Source organism: Periplaneta americana, chromosome 8 (assembly GCF_040183065.1).
Source record: "Periplaneta americana isolate PAMFEO1 chromosome 8, P.americana_PAMFEO1_priV1, whole genome shotgun sequence".
Taxonomy (NCBI): Eukaryota; Metazoa; Arthropoda; class Insecta; order Blattodea; family Blattidae; genus Periplaneta; species Periplaneta americana.
The window spans coordinates 167520228-167538280 of record NC_091124.1 but is presented as its reverse complement, the minus strand read 5'-3'; the positions used below and the strand labels follow the sequence as shown (position 1 = coordinate 167538280).

At 35.2% G+C, this 18053-nt stretch overlaps 1 protein-coding gene across 1 annotated transcript in view; it reads right to left on the bottom strand.

Annotated features, from left to right (window-relative positions):
* Positions 1-18053, bottom strand: part of LOC138705220 (arrestin homolog) — a 920135-nt gene that overhangs the window by 344760 nt on the left and 557322 nt on the right. Inside the window, exon 3 of the mRNA XM_069834027.1 lies at positions 2303-2347. Coding sequence (XP_069690128.1) covers positions 2303-2347 — 45 coding nt within the window. The remainder of the gene's footprint in view (positions 1-2302; positions 2348-18053) is intronic.

Sequence of the window (18053 nt, the reverse complement as noted above, 5' to 3'; positions counted from 1 at the left end):
TGTATTTTCGTCGCAGTGGGCACCATACGAGTCCAACAGCAGAAGATTGCAAGTTGCAGAGTTAGGAAGGAATATTTCTCGTAAGAATTGTATCCATATTTTTTTGGTCATTTTTCCCGACGAAGTCCATTTTACTATAAGGTTGTCACTCTGGAAAATGCGTTCCGCAACTCTTTGACTTGCACCTTTCGGTTCTTGGTATCAGTTTTCCAGCTTTAGAAACCACCGGCGTTGTAGTATAGGAATGTGTAGTTGTCCCTTTGGATTGCACAACACCATAACTTTACTGGTTCCTTGACGTTCTAATGTTCTGCCGGAAGGCATTTCCTTATGGAACCCACATTCGTCTGCATTAAACACTTGGACATCATTGTACATATCCAAACTGTCCAAAATCATACAACCAAATACGACTTATGAGTTGCAATCTTTGGACAGTTGACTTTCTTGTGTTAACCACGTGAATTTATGCTTCATACTGCTCCATGACCTATGGTTAAACTTTTTCTTTTTGTTTGTCGGTACAGCTGGCAGAATCCAATACTCTGTTCCTTCGCATTTTTCTTCAAAGTCAATGACTCGGGATGTTTTGGGAGGGGACAGAGCGTATTGAGAACCGGAACTTTGTGAAGTACTTGATTCCTCTTCTGATGTAGTACTTGTTTTTTCAGTCTCCCATTCTCGTACATGAGGCATGACATTGTCATCATTTCAGGGTTCATTTTCATCAGTGTCCAGAGTATGACCTTCTTCAACTGCTTCCGATTCATAACTCTTTAATAAATCATATATATCAACAATTTCAAGTTTCTTCCGCGACATTTCACTGCCTCCTTATAACCCTCTTCATTTAGTTATCCAGAATTTTAATCACTATATTCACTGGGTTCATCTTCTTCAGCTCATTGCACATAACATTACACAATAAACTGCAAGGTACAAACTAGCTGACAGCGCGACTACAGCAGTACTGTCTTCGCCCTCGCGGCTAGCATTGCTGCGTGGTATAGTTGTTTGCAATCTAAGTAGTCCATGTCAACTTGATCTTGATTGGTCGCGATCTCTGGTGTTCATTGCGTTCGAGTTGTAAAATTTACGTATTTTGCATTGATTTTAATGTTTAATCGAATGGTAATAAAGGTAAGTCTTTCTTTTTTTACCCCACCTGAAGGTTTACTTGTAAGCCACACCGGATTCCCATCTCGATGTCGGATCGAATCGTCTCAGTTTTTAAGTTCCACCTCTTGGGTTCCCTCTAGTGGCCTGCCCTCTGCACTACGTCATAGCTGTCTATGAACGTAGGACAATGTCCACATAATATTATGTGCTGAGGTGCACTCGTTACGAGTGACTGGCCGGGATCCGACGGAATAAGCGCCGTCTTAAATCACAAAGTGGTTTACGCATATCACATATATTATTTTAATGTACCGAAGTACATAATTATGATGTTTCCATGCAGATATTCTGCGTCATCATATGTATTTCGGTATATATGATGTTTCCAGGCAGATATTCTGCGTCATCATATTATGTACTGCGGTACATTAAAATAATATATAAAGTAATATCAATAAATTATGTTGACATCGACAGCCTGCAATACATCACAGCAACGAACGACAATTTATCTGAATGAGTTATAAAGCTATATTATTTTTATCTCGCTCCCACTGACACCATATGTGACGATGATCACCTAGAAGACTGGAGAAATCTAGACAGAAGAGACAGAAATCAAAACCATGTAAATATGAAGGACCGAGCAAACGACTTAAAAGAGGACACTCAAATTCGAGTCGCTCAGTGCTTGGATTTGTTCTGTGCTTCATGTGGATAAAGCATAAAAATAGTATATCTATATATAGTGCATAGGTTGAAGATGAAATGTAATATAAAATCCGAATGCACAAACGGAGGGAAAGAAATTAACCAGAGACAGGTAGAAAGAGCAGACAAAAATCTCAATTGGATTAGCTAGCCAAGTGAGAGTATTCGACCTAGCCCGTAACAGGCGTTACAGGAGATCTTTGCCCTTATGGGATATCATGCGCTTTTCTTATTCTTATTATTATTCATGTTATATTTTGATGTTCAGCCGTAGCTCATTAACCTCACGCTTCTCACCAGAGTGGGTATTTATTTCCTTCCCACTAGCTTTATTTAACTTTGATCTACATATGGCCATATTAGCATGCGATAGTGTCTGATTAGCTTGTAGGTTAGATCTTACATAACAAATTAACAATTAAAACAAAAGTGTGCGATAGCCTGTTTATTGTAGTGAATCATGAGGACTTACCTCTGGGAGCTGAGATTGTCCGGTGGAGTCGCCGGGGTTTTGCTCCTGCAACAAATTAAAATAAATCAATAGCTGTAATTTTCCTTCATCATAATTCCTCCCTCATCCCTCTGTCAGTCTATTTAAGGCTATTTTTCTCTCTCTTTTGAAAGTGATACCAAATAGCTCCACGATTGAATTAGAATTGAGGAAAGAATTAAATGGATGAAAATAAAATAAGTAGGCTATAGAAATTCATATATGTGAGGGAAGAACAAACAAAGTATAGATATATAAAATGAAGAAAAATACACGTTGAAATTAAAGACAAAATTTAACACTTCAATTCCGCTACATTATTCCAATAGCCCTTGAACCGTACTGTTGGCAGTGAGGATTCTGACTTCAAATAGCGGAACTCATTCTTGTGAATAAATGCAGAGATTGAGTGAAAAATGTGTATGTATATTTCCAAAACTTTAATTTAACATCATTTATTACTTAAATACTAATGAAGGGATATAGTAATATATAATATGGAATATGTAGCATAGGCCTATACACCATGTTTCATTAAGATTTGAGGGGTTACAAAACTTTACTGCAAGTAAACTATTAAACTTACGTTAATGAAACCAGTCCTGAACGAACGAGGAACTCAAACAGTTTGTGCGTGTAGGTTTTGTTAAGCCGAGAGTTCACATTCTCTCCACTAGGCCGTTTTGTTTTGTTCAGCTGCAGCTGAAGCTTGTATTCCTTATCGTTGTGCAAAATGGCTGCTATGCCTGTGATGTAAACTTTCTGAGTTTTGAATTTTCACACTGCTTGTTCAGTCATTACTGTTCAATGTGCATATCGTAAACAATCGAAAAGAACCCACCTAGTGAAAATTCAAATCGTGCGTGGTGCAAGCAATTTAAAGAAATAGGTTTTCTGTGCAAAGGAAATTCACCCGGTCGCCCATCAACTTGCACACAGTGCTGCCAAGACGTTGAATAGAGCGTGCATTTGAAAATTATGTGGCTCCAAGATCACCGGACCTCATACCGTGTAATTTCTTTTTGTGAGATTACATCAAAGACAGGGTATTCGTCCTACCGAAGTCGTGCTATACCTAAGGGAGCGTATCATTGCAGTGGTTGACACTTTGACAGGTCAATTTGATGCGAGTGTGGCAAGATCTAGACTATCGTGTGGAAATGTGTCGTGTCAGGCATGGGATACACATAGAACATTAATTTTAAGTGTCAAAAAACGGTTTGTGTTTCTCGTTCCTTCTGGACTGGTTTCATTAATATTAAGTTCATTAGTTTACTTGCAATAATGTTTGTAACTCCCAAATCTTTATGAAACAGGGTGTATGGTATATTTATATGTAAGAAATGACGAGGCTTCTCTCTCAACATATTTTAACACTGCAGTCACACATTGGAAATTTGAAGCGCAGTAAACTGGTGCTGAAATCCATATTCCCCATATCGTTAAAATGGACTGGGGAAGCAAAGACATAGCTGGAATAATGCTTCTTAATATCTGAATTCTGGAATGTGCTCCCAGAAGAATCTTTTGATACTGAAGATAAATTTATCAATGTACAAAAACCGTACCTCTTCTGACACAATAAGAAAACCATGTGCTACGCAGGTCACATGCAGCATTTCGAAAAAGAAACTTCTGAAGCTTTTGCAGTATTTTTCATGTACAGTGTGACGTCTATGATGAAAAGTAACACACGATGCTGTAATCAACGTCTTTAGGTCATAAATCAACTTCAAGGAATTGGCCAGTAATAAAACTGTGCTATAGTTAAACTGTTTATATTTTGCATGCGTTCTGTTGTGAGGAGGAACGTCTTCTCGTATTCTTCTCTTGCTGATGGATCTAATGGACGAATGAAACAGCCTGTGGCATCAGCCATCTCGTCAATTGAGATTCAGAATGTTTAGTTTATCCTCGAATATTTTGCATGAGCAAGTTATTAGAAGAACTCAAGTAAGTTTTTCGCATAATTAATTAACATGGCACAGATTAATTTGTACATTTTTACAACTTTTAATATAGGATTTTCTACCTTTCAAAATATAATTTCGCTATCAAGAAAGACTTTACATAAATCCATTGAGAATAACGTGATTATCTGCTTGAAGTTGTAAATGTCGCTAGAAGTAGAGAAATCGTCTCCTGTACAGCAGTAATGTTCATTCATGGTTTACCGCCCAAGGGCAGTTCCTCCACTACAAATCCAGCATTCTCCAATCTCTCCTCTTTTCCGCCTTCCTCTCAGTCTCCGTATACGATTCATATAAATGTTGTCTATCATATGGTATTTTCTTCTGCCTCTAACTTTTCTTCCGTTCACTGTTCCTTGTAGTGCATCCTTCAGCAGACAGTTTCTTCATAGCTAGTGACCGAGCCAATTTCTTTTTCTATTTCTGATCAGTTTTAACATTATTCTTTCTTCACCGACTCTTTTTAGCACACCTTCATTTCTTATTCTGTCTGTCCATTTCACACGCTCCATTCTTCTCCATATTCTCATTTCAAATGCTTCATACGTTTCTGCCCCATGCAATGCCTCACTCCATACGAAACGCTTCACTAGTCTCTTCCTTAGTTATTTTTCGAAAGGTGCGCAGAAGATGCTCCTTTTTCTTTTACAAGCTTCCTTTGCTATTAACAACGCGGTTTTATATTTGGATTTATTGAAGTGCTGAGATATAAAATATTTTCTTAATGATTCACCAAGTGATGGTATAGTTTACACAGTATACCTTTACGATCCGTTGAAGATGTATAGGTTTTAAACTAATTAACATAGCTGTGTAACTTTCTTCGCAAAGACACACTCAATTTTGGCGTGTTATTATTATTATTATTATTATTATTATTATTATTATTATTATTATTAATGTTATCCAAATATTGAAACCTTATTTTACCTTTGGTATATTAGGGTTGTAGTTTGTTACATGTGAAATACATTATGTAGTGATAATACACAATTTTAAAGAATTAATAGTAGGTCTGAATCATAGTTACAATATAAATACACTAATTAAGAGACAGTAAACAATAATAAATACGTTATGCAATAATTACTTTCAGTTAAAACAAAATGAAATAAAATTAGAAATTATAATCGAAGGTGTACTTGTGATTTTATACATAATTTTAAGCAATATTAATGAGATAATGCACAGAATTGGCGTAGTTAGAAATAAAACACCTATTATATAGTTGGTTTGCGATAGTAAAAAAAATAAAAACAAAATTACTTATGGTTACAAACTATATACCTGTCATCAAATACTCAACAATAGTAAAATCTATAATACAAACATAGTTATTGTTGTTATTACCAGGGAACGGATTTATATGGACTAAAAATATATGAAATATGTAAATATATATGTAGTTATTTTTACCAAAATATGGAATTAAATATGGATTTTTACCAAAATATGGAATTAAATATGGACTTAAAATTATAAAAAAATGACTATGTACGTTAAATATTGGTACATTTTAATCAAACTAAACAAAAAATATAATGGACGTACCTTATCTTCCAATGTAGTTTCAACAAAACACAATTTTTATTGTCTGTTACCATAACAATAGGTTACAAACATTTCTTTCAAGTGCTGAAAAGTGAATCTTCTTCTATTGTCTCTGAGGATAGATTTATACTGACTAAAAGAGCGTTCGACGTCACAAGAAGTAACTGGTACATAATTCAATTTCACAATGTCTGCTGGGGATAAGTCCAAGTTAATCTTCACTGTTGATTCACCACTCATCACAGCAACAACCTTTTGTAGTTCTTCATATCCAGGGTTTTTTGAAAGTACAGTGTCCACCTTAGCTCTTACTGCATCTGCAACTTTACCTCTACCACGATTCAGTTGTTCCACAGTACTATTTATAATTTCAAAACTTTCAGATAGTGAAAGGTGCCTATTTTGGAGACTTTTGAGCGTTTTTATGATGCATGAAAATGTATGCTGAATGTGAGCTAAGTCATTCTTCACACTTATGTCACAGGTAACTGTTTTCGCAGTATCAATTGAGACTGCATCTTCAGAGTCCAATGCAAGGAGAACATTGTTAATAGAGTCTATATGTTCGGCATAATATTCAACTGCTTCTAGCCATGTACCCCATCTAGTTAAAATTGGCTTTGGTGGCAATGGAATTTCAGGGTACATTTCTTTCAACACGTTAACTCTACTGGGAGCTTTGAGAAATACTTTTTTCACTGATGAAATCAACAAATCTACTTTAGGGAAATTGTCTCTGACCACTTCTGCCACACGATGAAATGCATGCGCCACACAAGTAAAATGAGTCAATTTAGGATATACAACAGATAATGCTTGTCCAGCTTTGACCATATAAGGGGCAGCATCGCTAATAAAGAATAACACATTATCGTACATAATACCCTTTGGCCACAGGATACCCATAGCTTCGTTGAACAGTTTAACTATAGTTTTGTTATTGCACTTTTCTAGAACATCACAATGTAAAAGAATTCGTTCAGAATATTGTTCACTTAACAAACCGATAACTACATTACCAACAAGTCTACCTTCTTTGTCGGGAGTCTCATCAATGGAAACCCAAATTGAACTATCTTTAATTTCATCTCTTATCTTCTGTATTGTCTCATCGTAGATGGATGGAGCATACGTCTTCCTAAGTGTTGACTCATCCGGGATTGTATGTTGAGTATATTTTTCAAGGAATTCCCTGAAGACCTTATTCTTTAGTTTGTAGAGAGGAATATCAGCAGAGATGAGAGAACGGCACAGGTCGATGTTAAACTCAGATCTTACATTCGATGTTGTTGGTTGTGTTAAAAACAATTGTCTCTGCTTGGAATTTAGTTGTTTGTTGGCCTGATGTTTACTAGTTGTAATGTGTTGTTGCACCAGGACCTTTTGTGTAGATGATACTGCACACTGACACAAATTACAAAATAATATTTTATTGTCAGTTGATAAACCATCTTCTTTAAATTCTGAAATGTAACTTGTTAGTTTTGATTTTAAATTGACTGAATGACGTACTTTTGGCATATTTACCGTCTTTATAGTATGATTTACAAAACTGAACCTATGTGTACTCTGACTGGCATTTAACTGTTGAGCTGCACAACTGAAGTCTGTTAAAAATTTTAAATTAAATTAATACAGTTTTGTAACTTACTTTCCCATTGTTGATAGGACTGCTAATTTTCAAATAACTCTGATGTTAAAGGGATTACTGAACATGTGTTTAAATCTCTATTGTTGAAATGTATTTTTAAAAGTTAATGGAATTTTGTTTTGTTTTATTGTTAAACCTAATATAATATGGACTGTTTTATATGAAATATGGAAAATATATGGAAATTAACGAAAATATGTACTAAACTCTAAAATATGGAAAAATATGGAAAATAAAAGTAGGATTTTTCAACCCTACACATTGTGAAACATAAAGATAATGCAAAATATAAATTATATTAGCTTTATAAGTAAATATGTATTTACATATAAATCCTTTCCCTGGTTATTACTATTATTATGTCCCAAAGATAGACGCCTTGTTTTACATAGTGCATTAGGATTTTATAACATCATTAATTTATATACAATTAACAGCTACAGTCTTGCGTGGATGTGGTGTATAAACTCTGTGAATTGTTTGTAACAACATTTTTTTCTAAGAAAATGGTAAAGGGGTGTGGAGTAATTTAAATTGCAGTCCGAGATATGATATCTTAAAAAGTGTCTTTTCCTTTCGAACACTGGACGGCGTGTTGCTGCATTGACTGACCACAAGTCAACGGTACTGCTGCTAATGAAGACTAATTCCAATTTTCTTTTCTTATAGCGGTAACGGTTTAGTGTTAAAATGAATGACAAAGCAACGGAGTTGATTTATTATGGTCTCTGTCTAAAAAATCTATAAAACTTAAAAGTCGACATCCCTTTTGATTGCTGATCACGCAGCGAAAACTTGTCTTTGTCCAGCAGCACCAGTCGTCATGTCGTTAATATGTTAATCTTTTATGTATCATTTCCTGCTGGTGTCAGATACGTAATTTGTGTTTGATGCCACTATTTTAAGAATTCTATATCTGCTGGTGCAGCTGCACGGAAACTAATAGACGTGAAATTCTTATTGTCACACAATCTAGGTGGAACTTTTAATAAATGAAGGGAAAGCACATTTAAGGCCGAAAAAAGCATTTTTCTAAAAGAAAAAAAGCGAGAAATTGGCATTTAGCTTCAAGGAGACAGAAAAGAACGACAACGCAAGCGTCGAGTTTCAATTCGTGCGCATTTTTTGTTGTCTGAGATGGTATGAACAATAATTATTCAGTGACGCATTTTGTCAAACATCCAGCGTTACCAATTTCGAAATATTTACGATTCTCGGTATAAGATATCCAATGAAAATTAATACTAAAAACAAATGAAATTCCTATTAAAGACTCTTATTATGCCTCATTTCGATTATTGTGACGCTTTATTCAGTGATCTCAGGGTGGATTTATCCCAGAAACTGCAACGTGTTCATAATGCGTGTGTTCGTTTCATTTGTAATGTCCGCTACTACGACCACATTTCGCCTTCTTTCGATAAATTATTGTGGGTCAGGTTAAATGAGAGCAGAAAGTTACATTCCCTTTCTCTATTATACCGAATTTTGCACACCTCTACTCCCTCTTACTTATCTGTCCGATTCCACAGTCTTTCTCTGTATCATAACTTAAATACTCGGTCACAATATGACAACACGCTAGAAATACCACTGCACACATCATCTCTTTATTCTTCATCTTTCACTGTTGCTACTTCTCGTCACTGGAATTCTCTGCCGCCTGAAGTCAAGGGCTGCCGAACTTTAATTTCCTTTAAATGTAAATTAGAAAAATATCTTATGATGAGTTGCCACACCTAACGTGTTGGAAATGTGTTCCACTGTATTTATTTATTTTTTTTTGTTTCTTATTTTTATTATCTAAATCGTGTTTATTTATCACTTAACGCCAATATGTATTCCACTGTGTTGTTGTTTTTTATTATTAATCTATTTTTTGTGTACATTTTATTCAATTGTCGGTTTCTGGTTTAATTATGTAAATCCTATTTAATTGTAATCTAATACTAATATGTATACTAATGTGTTTATTTTTACTATGTACATTTTTCTTTTTTATTGAATTATCGGCTTCTATTTTTATGTGATTCGTATTTGATTCTAACAAATTAATATGCATTTCACTATGTTTATTTTTATTTTATGAGGTAAATTTTATGTAACTACCTCTTTTGATCTCATCATGTATCAGTATGTAATTACTTAATCCTGATCTAGTTCTATGTTCAACTGTGTAAGCAAGTTTTAATCCTGGTTGAGTGTAAGAGAAGACCTTACGGCCTTAACTCTGCCAGGTTAAATAAAGCCATTATTATTATTATTATTATTATTATTATTATTATTATTATTACAGTAACGTTCGTATAAATTACGCTTCTCCCTCCTCCTTGTGTAACTTCTGCCTATTGAATACAAAAAGAACGATAACGGCTTGGATTTGGGTTCTAATACCGAAGAGAGACTGAAATGTACGGATTCCTTTCATATATTATCTTTTCCTACTTTTTCCAGAAAAATGAGAGAGAAAATCAGTTTCTTTTGCCAATTATTTCTCAACAGACGATGATGTTACTAACTCTTAGCCAGTAGCTAGTCTGACTTTTACGTTATTCGATATAGGCCTAGACTACGGGCAAAGATCTCGGTGTCTTGTTTTTAAGCCCTTTATCTTAATTTAAGATATATTATTTTAATGTACCGAAGTACATATGATATTTCCATGCAGATATTCTGCGTCATCATACGATGAAAGAGTAATGGAACGGAGAAAAATTCTCTCCGGCGCCGGGATTTGATCCCGGGATTTCTCAGCTCTACGTGCTGATGCTTTATCCACTAAGCCACACCGGATACAACTCCTACGCCGGTTAGAATCGTCTCAGATTAAGCTCCAACTCTTGGGTTCCCTCTAGTGGCCGCCCTCTGCACTACGTCATAGATGTCCATGAACGCAGGACCGAAGTCCACACATGTGCTGAGGTGCACTCGATATGATATGCGTAAATCACTTCGTGATTTAAGACGGCGCTTATTCCGTCGGATCCCGGCCAACTAGTCACTCATATCGAGTGCACCTCAGCACATGTGTGGACTTCGGTCCTGCGTTCATAGACATCTATGACGTAGTGCAGAGGGCGGCCACTAGAGGGAACCCAAGAGTTGGAGCTTAATCTGAGACGATTCTAATCGGCGTCGGAGTTGTATCCGGTGTGGCTTAGTGGATAAAGCATCAGTACGTAGAGCTGAAAACCCGGGTTCAAATCCCGGCGCCGGAGAGAATTTTTCTCAGTTCCATTACTCTTTCATCGTATTAATTTAACATGTTTGACTGTTCAAACTGCTATTGCGAATGCAGGGGAAATACAAAACATTCGTGTAATGATACACAATTATTGTTAATTGTATTAAGGTAATATTATGTCCACCGCTGTGGTCTCGTGGTATCATGTTCGCTCCCGAACCCAGCGGGCCGGATTCGATTCACTGCTTGGGACGAGTTGCCTGGGTGAGGTTTTTTTCGGGGTCCTTCCCCTCACTCCTATTGATGAATATCAGATAACTTTATCAGGCGAATGGAATCCCACTCATTCTCGCCACTTCCTTTCCCCCCCTCATCATCCTTTCCTTACCATTCCGGTTGTCTTTCTTGATTTTCAAATCGCGTCTGCGACGGCTCTCCGAAGCTCCTGACGCTCTCGGCCGGCCTCTATGGATATGTCAAAGCATGGTACTTGACCCAGCAGCGGAACCCACTCCCCTCCCGATGGGAGGGGTGGCCTACACCTCAGACCGTTGGGCAGACGGGAGGGGTGGCGTACACCTCAGACCGTTTGAGGGGAGAATGTGGAGGGCTGTTGGGGTGGAATGGTACACTGACTAAGAGGGATGGCGGGACTGATCGTTATGGTGTTGGGGGTTAGGTGGGTTCGGCGTGGATGCAGTCGTTGGGCTACAACTCATTCCAGGGGCACGTAATAGACCCCAGGTCGCGGTGCATAGGGATGTTCCCCTCCCGGCCTCATGGAGAGAGAGAGAGAGAGAGAGAGAGAGAGAGAAGGTAATATTATTTAGTAACAGTCCCTCTCCATGGTATTAATGGTCATGCCTGGACTCGTGTTCGAATTCTCATGGAGGAAGAAATTTTTTCCTGAAATTGCGGTCAGTGTATGAGACCGGTGTCCACCCAACATCGTGATGAATTTGAGGAGTTACACTAGGTAAACAAAACCGGTTTCGCGAGCAAGCTATAATGGCTGGGAGGAACATCGTGCTATGCACATCATACCCTTATACTGGTTGGATGATCGTTCACATATGCTGAAATATGTAGACATGAGACTAGCAGTCGACTCTTGTGCCCATTATTATTATTGTTATTATTATTATTATTATTATTTTTATTATTATTTTTATTATTATTTTTATTATTATTATTATTTTTATTATTATTTTTATTATTATTTTTATTATTATTTTTATTATTATTTTTATTATTATTATTATTATTATTTTTATTATTATTTTTATTATTTTTATTATTATTTTTATTATTATTTTTATTATTATTTTTATTATTTTTATTATTATTTTTATTATTATTTTTATTATTATTTTTATTATTTTTATTATTATTTTTATTATTATTTTTATTATTATTATTATTATTATTATTATTATTATTTTTATTATTATTTTTATTATTATTATTATTATTTTTATTATTATTTTTATTATTATTTTTATTATTATTTTTATTATTATTATTATTATTATTATTATTATTATTTTTATTATTATTTTTATTATTATTTTTATTATTATTTTTATTATTATTTTTATTATTATTTTTATTATTTTTATTATTATTTTTATTATTATTTTTATTATTATTTTTATTATTATTATTATTTTTATTATTATTTTTATTATTATTTTTATTATTATTATTATTATTATTATTATTATTATTTTTATTATTATTTTTATTATTATTTTTATTATTATTATTATTATTTTTATTATTATTTTTATTATTATTTTTATTATTATTTTTATTATTATTTTTATTATTATTATTATTATTATTATTATTTTTATTATTATTTTTATTATTATTTTTATTATTATTATTTTTATTATTATTTTTATTATTATTATTATTATTTTTATTATTATTTTTATTATTATTTTTATTATTATTTTTATTATTATTATTATTATTTTTATTATTATTTTTATTATTATTTTTATTATTATTATTATTTTTATTATTATTTTTATTATTATTTTTATTATTATTTTTATTATTATTATTATTTTTATTATTATTTTTATTATTATTATTATTATTACCTAGTAACAAACAAACTTCTGGTGCTGTTCTGTGGCGTCGTCCTGCCTAGGACTCGGGTTACGGAATGCGCGCTGGTTGGAATCCTCACGGGGAAGAAATTTTCTCGTGAAATTTCGATTAGTGTGTAGAACCGGTGCCCAACCAGCATCGTGATACACTTGGAGAACTACGATAGCTAGCGAAAGCCAGCTATTAGAGCTGGGGGATCATTGTGCTAATCACACGATACCTCTATTCGGTTTGGATGAACGTCCACCTCTGCTTTGGCATGTGAAACCGGCTGATCGGTCTGGACCCTTAAAAATCTGTAGTGTCACGGATTATTATTTAACTGTTATTCAAGAACGGTCATTCGAATATCAATAAAATAATTTTGATTTATGATCTTATTAAAATTATGTTATGCTCTATTGTTATGTTATTACTTCATGTCTTATTTTCTTAATTTTAATTTATTGTAACAAATTGGCCTACATACACATTTAAAATAATATAGTTTGCACTCAAAAGAGTAAATGCTTATTACTTTTCATTAAACAGATCTAAATTATAGTTTCGTCGCTCTTATTTCCGGCAGCCAATCACGTTGTAGGTCGGCTTCATTTAAATGTGTGCGTCTTGTCATTCGCTGCTGATGATGTTATGCACTTCCTAAGGCTCGATAAATACTTAATTTAATCGCCCGCCGTTTTTGTTCTTTCGTTGGCGTTCGCAGAAAGCCACGAGAACGTTATTTGCCGCTCAATTATTTGCTCAATTACTGTGCGTTTGATTTATTATTATAGGAGCTACGACACGATAATGTTTAACGGTGCGGCAAATAGATTCCTCGTCTGGTAGCTCGGTAACGATAGTACAAAAATGGCGAACGGTACTACCTACTTAGACTTTATAGAGCCTTCACTTCCTAACGCGTAAGCAAAGAGGAGGAGTCACGCCGGAAATAATAGCGACGGGACTATAGTTTTATATATGGAAACAAAAATTACTTTAAAGAACGAAAAACGAATGCTGAAGTTAGATAAGTTGGTCCCGTGTCACAGATTTAAGAGCCCTGTCCCCAATTAAGAGAATTCCAGACAGATTTTAGTGATCAGGTATTCCTTCTGCTTAGCGGCTAGGTGTCTTAATACGTCTCATAATATTTAAGGGCCCTATTCATAGACATTCTTAGCGCGGGCTTCCGGTGGATGATCACCGAACTAACGTTTTTCGTATTCATAAACCAGTGTTAGCGATATGATATGATATGATATGATATAATATGATATGATATGGTCCACACCTGTGGAGTAACGGTCAGCGCGTCTGGCTGCGAAACCAGGTGGCCCGGGTTCGAATCCCGGTCGGGGCAAGTTATCTGGTTGAGGTTTTTTCCGGGGTTTTCCCTCAACCCAATACGAGCAAATGCTGGGTAACTTTCGGTGTTGGACCCCGGACTCATTTCACCGGCATTATCACCTTCATATCATTCAGACGCTAAATAACCTAGATGTTGATACAGCGTCGTAAAATAACCCAATAAAATAAAATAAAAATATGATATGATATGATATATGATATGATATGATATGATATATGATATGAATCCCGTATAAGTAATCAGTCGATAGCCGGGGCTAGTTTAGCACGCTCGTAGCGCGGGCTAGCGAAATGTCTATGAATAGCATCCTAAGAGATCTTTCTCGGATGAAGCAGAAAGAAGAAGTAAGTGTTATGAGGGCTAACATAATAAGGGTAGGCTATAGTGGCTGAAATAGTCCAAGAGTGAGTAACTGGACATTTCTCCGAAATAAAAAGCCATGAAATACCAACATTTGGTTAGATTATGTATAGCAACGACCCGTTGCGCGAAAAGGGACCTAAAGTCGCGAAAGGAAATTATACAGGAGAACAAAATAACGAATTTGCGGTGTAAAAACTGCATTTCTAATTTTTGACATCTTGCGCTACCTGGAGGCTTTTTTTTACATACTAACTAGGACGTAGTTTTACACAGTGCTTCTTAAATACCTAAATCTTTCTTATAGTTGCTAAGAAAACAAATGAAAACTTTAATTTGCATTTTTATCGAAAAGTACATTATGTAATATCAATATTCAATAAGTAATAAATTAAAAACTATAGGAACTAGAATCATGAATTTAAAAAAAAATGCTTAGTATTTCATCCTCTTTTTGAAACCACAAAAAACAAAAAAATGAAAAATCCGACTTTAGGGCTCATTTCCTGCAACTAGTCACATATTATCCCTTTTGCTTCCTGTGCTAAAAACCTTAGAGTTTACTTTGATACGCATTTAAACTGGAATAACCAAGTAACCCATATTACCAAAAAAGTGCTTTCCACACTACATTCCTTAAACAGCATTCGAAAATTCATTCCGCTATCACTCAAGAAAATACTAGTGGAAACAATAGTAATGCCCCACTTCGATTATTGTGATTTTCTACTGACTGACCTCAATGTCAACCAGTCGCAAAGATTACAACGTGTTCATAATTCTTGTGTTCGCTTCGTCTGCGATGTCCGTCGCGCTGACCACATTACCCCATCCTTCCAAACTCTGAACTGGCTACGGCTTAATAAAGTATAAATTTTCATTCTCTTGTTCTCCTTTTCCAAGTCCTTCACACTTCTACACCTACCTACCTTGCCTCCCGTTTCAGTTACCTATCATCATATCACAATCTCTTCACACGCACGCAAAATAGCCGCATACTAGCCATACCAACACATAAGACATGATCGTATTCATCATCATACACAATCTCGCTCTCGCGCTTGTGGAATACCCTACCCAGTGACATCGGAGACTCGGAATTTAGTAGCGTTCAAAAGGAAGCTTACTAAGCATTTTCTTACTGCGTAGAGTAGGTTTAATTTGTACTTAATCGATAAAAGAAATGCTTCTCTCTTCTTAACTTTTACAATAAACTGTCTAGCTTTTATTAATCAGTTAATCTTTTAGTACAGTGAAACCTGCCTTTGCTGTCACTTCATTTAAACGGCCACCTGGCCAAAAGGCCAATTTTCTCTGGAACCAATTGGATTTGCCATAAGATCAATACAAATTGTCTCTTTATTCAGCGGCCACCTCATGCTTCGGCCAGCGGCCGGTGTCTGTTTGGATTGGAACCTGACTATAACGGTCACTGTCCAACAAAAACTTTTTCACGGATACTGTCTGACCTATTTTTTCGATGGTTAGAGGACAGAGAGCAATACATCACGAGGACAATAGCTAAGTGTACAACAATACACCCTCCATATCTTGGGGTTAGTTCGTTACTGTTTTATGACTCTTTTGTCACTTTTCACTCCGACCCTGCACAGCTATAAATTCTTACTCGTTTTTAAAGGATTGAAACACGGACGTTTTCTATCGAAAATGTCACAGTATGTTTTATTTAGATCAGTAGTTAACCATTCGAATTTTTTTAAATATTTTTTTCTCCTCTCTCCATCTTTTTCTATTGGACCAGCTTTTACAAATTTTTCTTCTTTTCATTCAGTTGATTCAAAGGAACTGTAACTTTAGTTTTAGAGAGAAATCATGTCTAACAATAAATCTAGAGTGGTTTTAAGTTTAGAGGTGAGACGAAAAATGATTGAAGAAAGTGAGAAAGAACAGCTGCGAGAAAAATTGCAGAAATATTCAAATGTGGAAGGACACAAATACACGGTATAATTAAGATGAAATATTAAAAGAATGGTAGGAAAATATGTATGGTGGCCAAAAAAGAAGAGAGAATCTGTGTTTAGTAATGTGAATGATTTTCTTTACGAATGGTTCAAGTGTGCGAGGGCGAAGAAATTGAATTTGAAAAGGTTAGTTGCAAGAATGGAAGAGGCTGACTAATAATATGCACGATTGTTGCACGCGCACAGTACTAAAAAGTCAATGAAATACAGTACTTTCATGCTGATTCATAAAAAACCGCAACCTTAATCAAGCTGCCACCTGATAAAACGGCCATTTTACAAGGTAACTTCAGATGACCGCTTTAGACAGGTTTCACTACTTTGATTTTTATTGTATCTGTAAATTAAATATTATTTGTAATTATAATTGTAATTTATTCTTAATATTGTAGTTGTAATCTCCTGGTAGAGGGGAAGAGAAGGCCTGATGGCCTTATGTCTACCAAGTTAAATAAATAAACAAAATAAAAAAAATATTAGAACAAAAACTGTCGACAGTAGTTTTGTAGTTGTAAGTATTGAGTATGTGTTGTTTAGACTCGGGTGGTGAGTCCTGTAATTGCACAACAATTAGTGCTCAAGCGCTGGATGTGTAGGATAATACACTCAGACTATAATTTCGTAGTAGAGAACTCGAGAGCGAGTCTGGATTAGCAGGAAGCAGCTTCGAGAAATTAAATGATCCGGCTCTAATCCCCCAACCCCTTCTCATGTTGCAGCAGTCGGTTGGGATTATCATATCCTTCTTTCCTTTAGCAACGTGCCTTGTTAAAATTTGATTTTAGAGGCTTATTAGATTACGACTCTGTTTAATGTCATTTACATTGAATCCCGAGGTTTTAATCAATTTTCAAAATTGTGAACTGAATCACAGACCCGAGAAATTCCACTATAGACAAATATCAGTAACTGCATGCCTCTGATTTTCTTGTTTAATTTACACCACTTACAACACGAGACCACCATTTATCATCATAATCATCATCATTCTTATTATTATTCTTGCCTAAACGAACTTCCCATCACCATCGTCACTACCAACACTTTAATCAACATCGCCAACCTCATTTCATCATCATCATCACCCCAGCAATCCACTTGTTGTCCTATTTTGTCATCTTTCCTATCATAATCGATATCATGGATATATTTTTCCTCCGCACTAACCATCGCCATATGTTCTTTTTACTTGGTTATTTAACGATGCTGTATAAACTACTATGTTATTTAGCGTCGGTGGAATTGGTGATAGCGAGATGATATTTGGCGAAATGAGACCGACGATTGGCAATAGATTACCTGACATTCACCTTACGGTTTGGGGAAAATCTCGAAAAAGAACCCAACCAAGTAATCAGCTCAAGCGGGAATTGAACCCACTCCCAAGCGGAACTCCGGATCAGCAGGCAAACGCGCTACCGTCTGAGCCACGCCGGTGGCTTACCATCATATTAATGAACATCTTCAATGTCAATAGAGACAGTGGTTCACTGGTGTCATTTACGAATAACGACCGGAACTCTTGCTCCTAGGCTACGCTCAGGCGTGGGTTAAAATCCT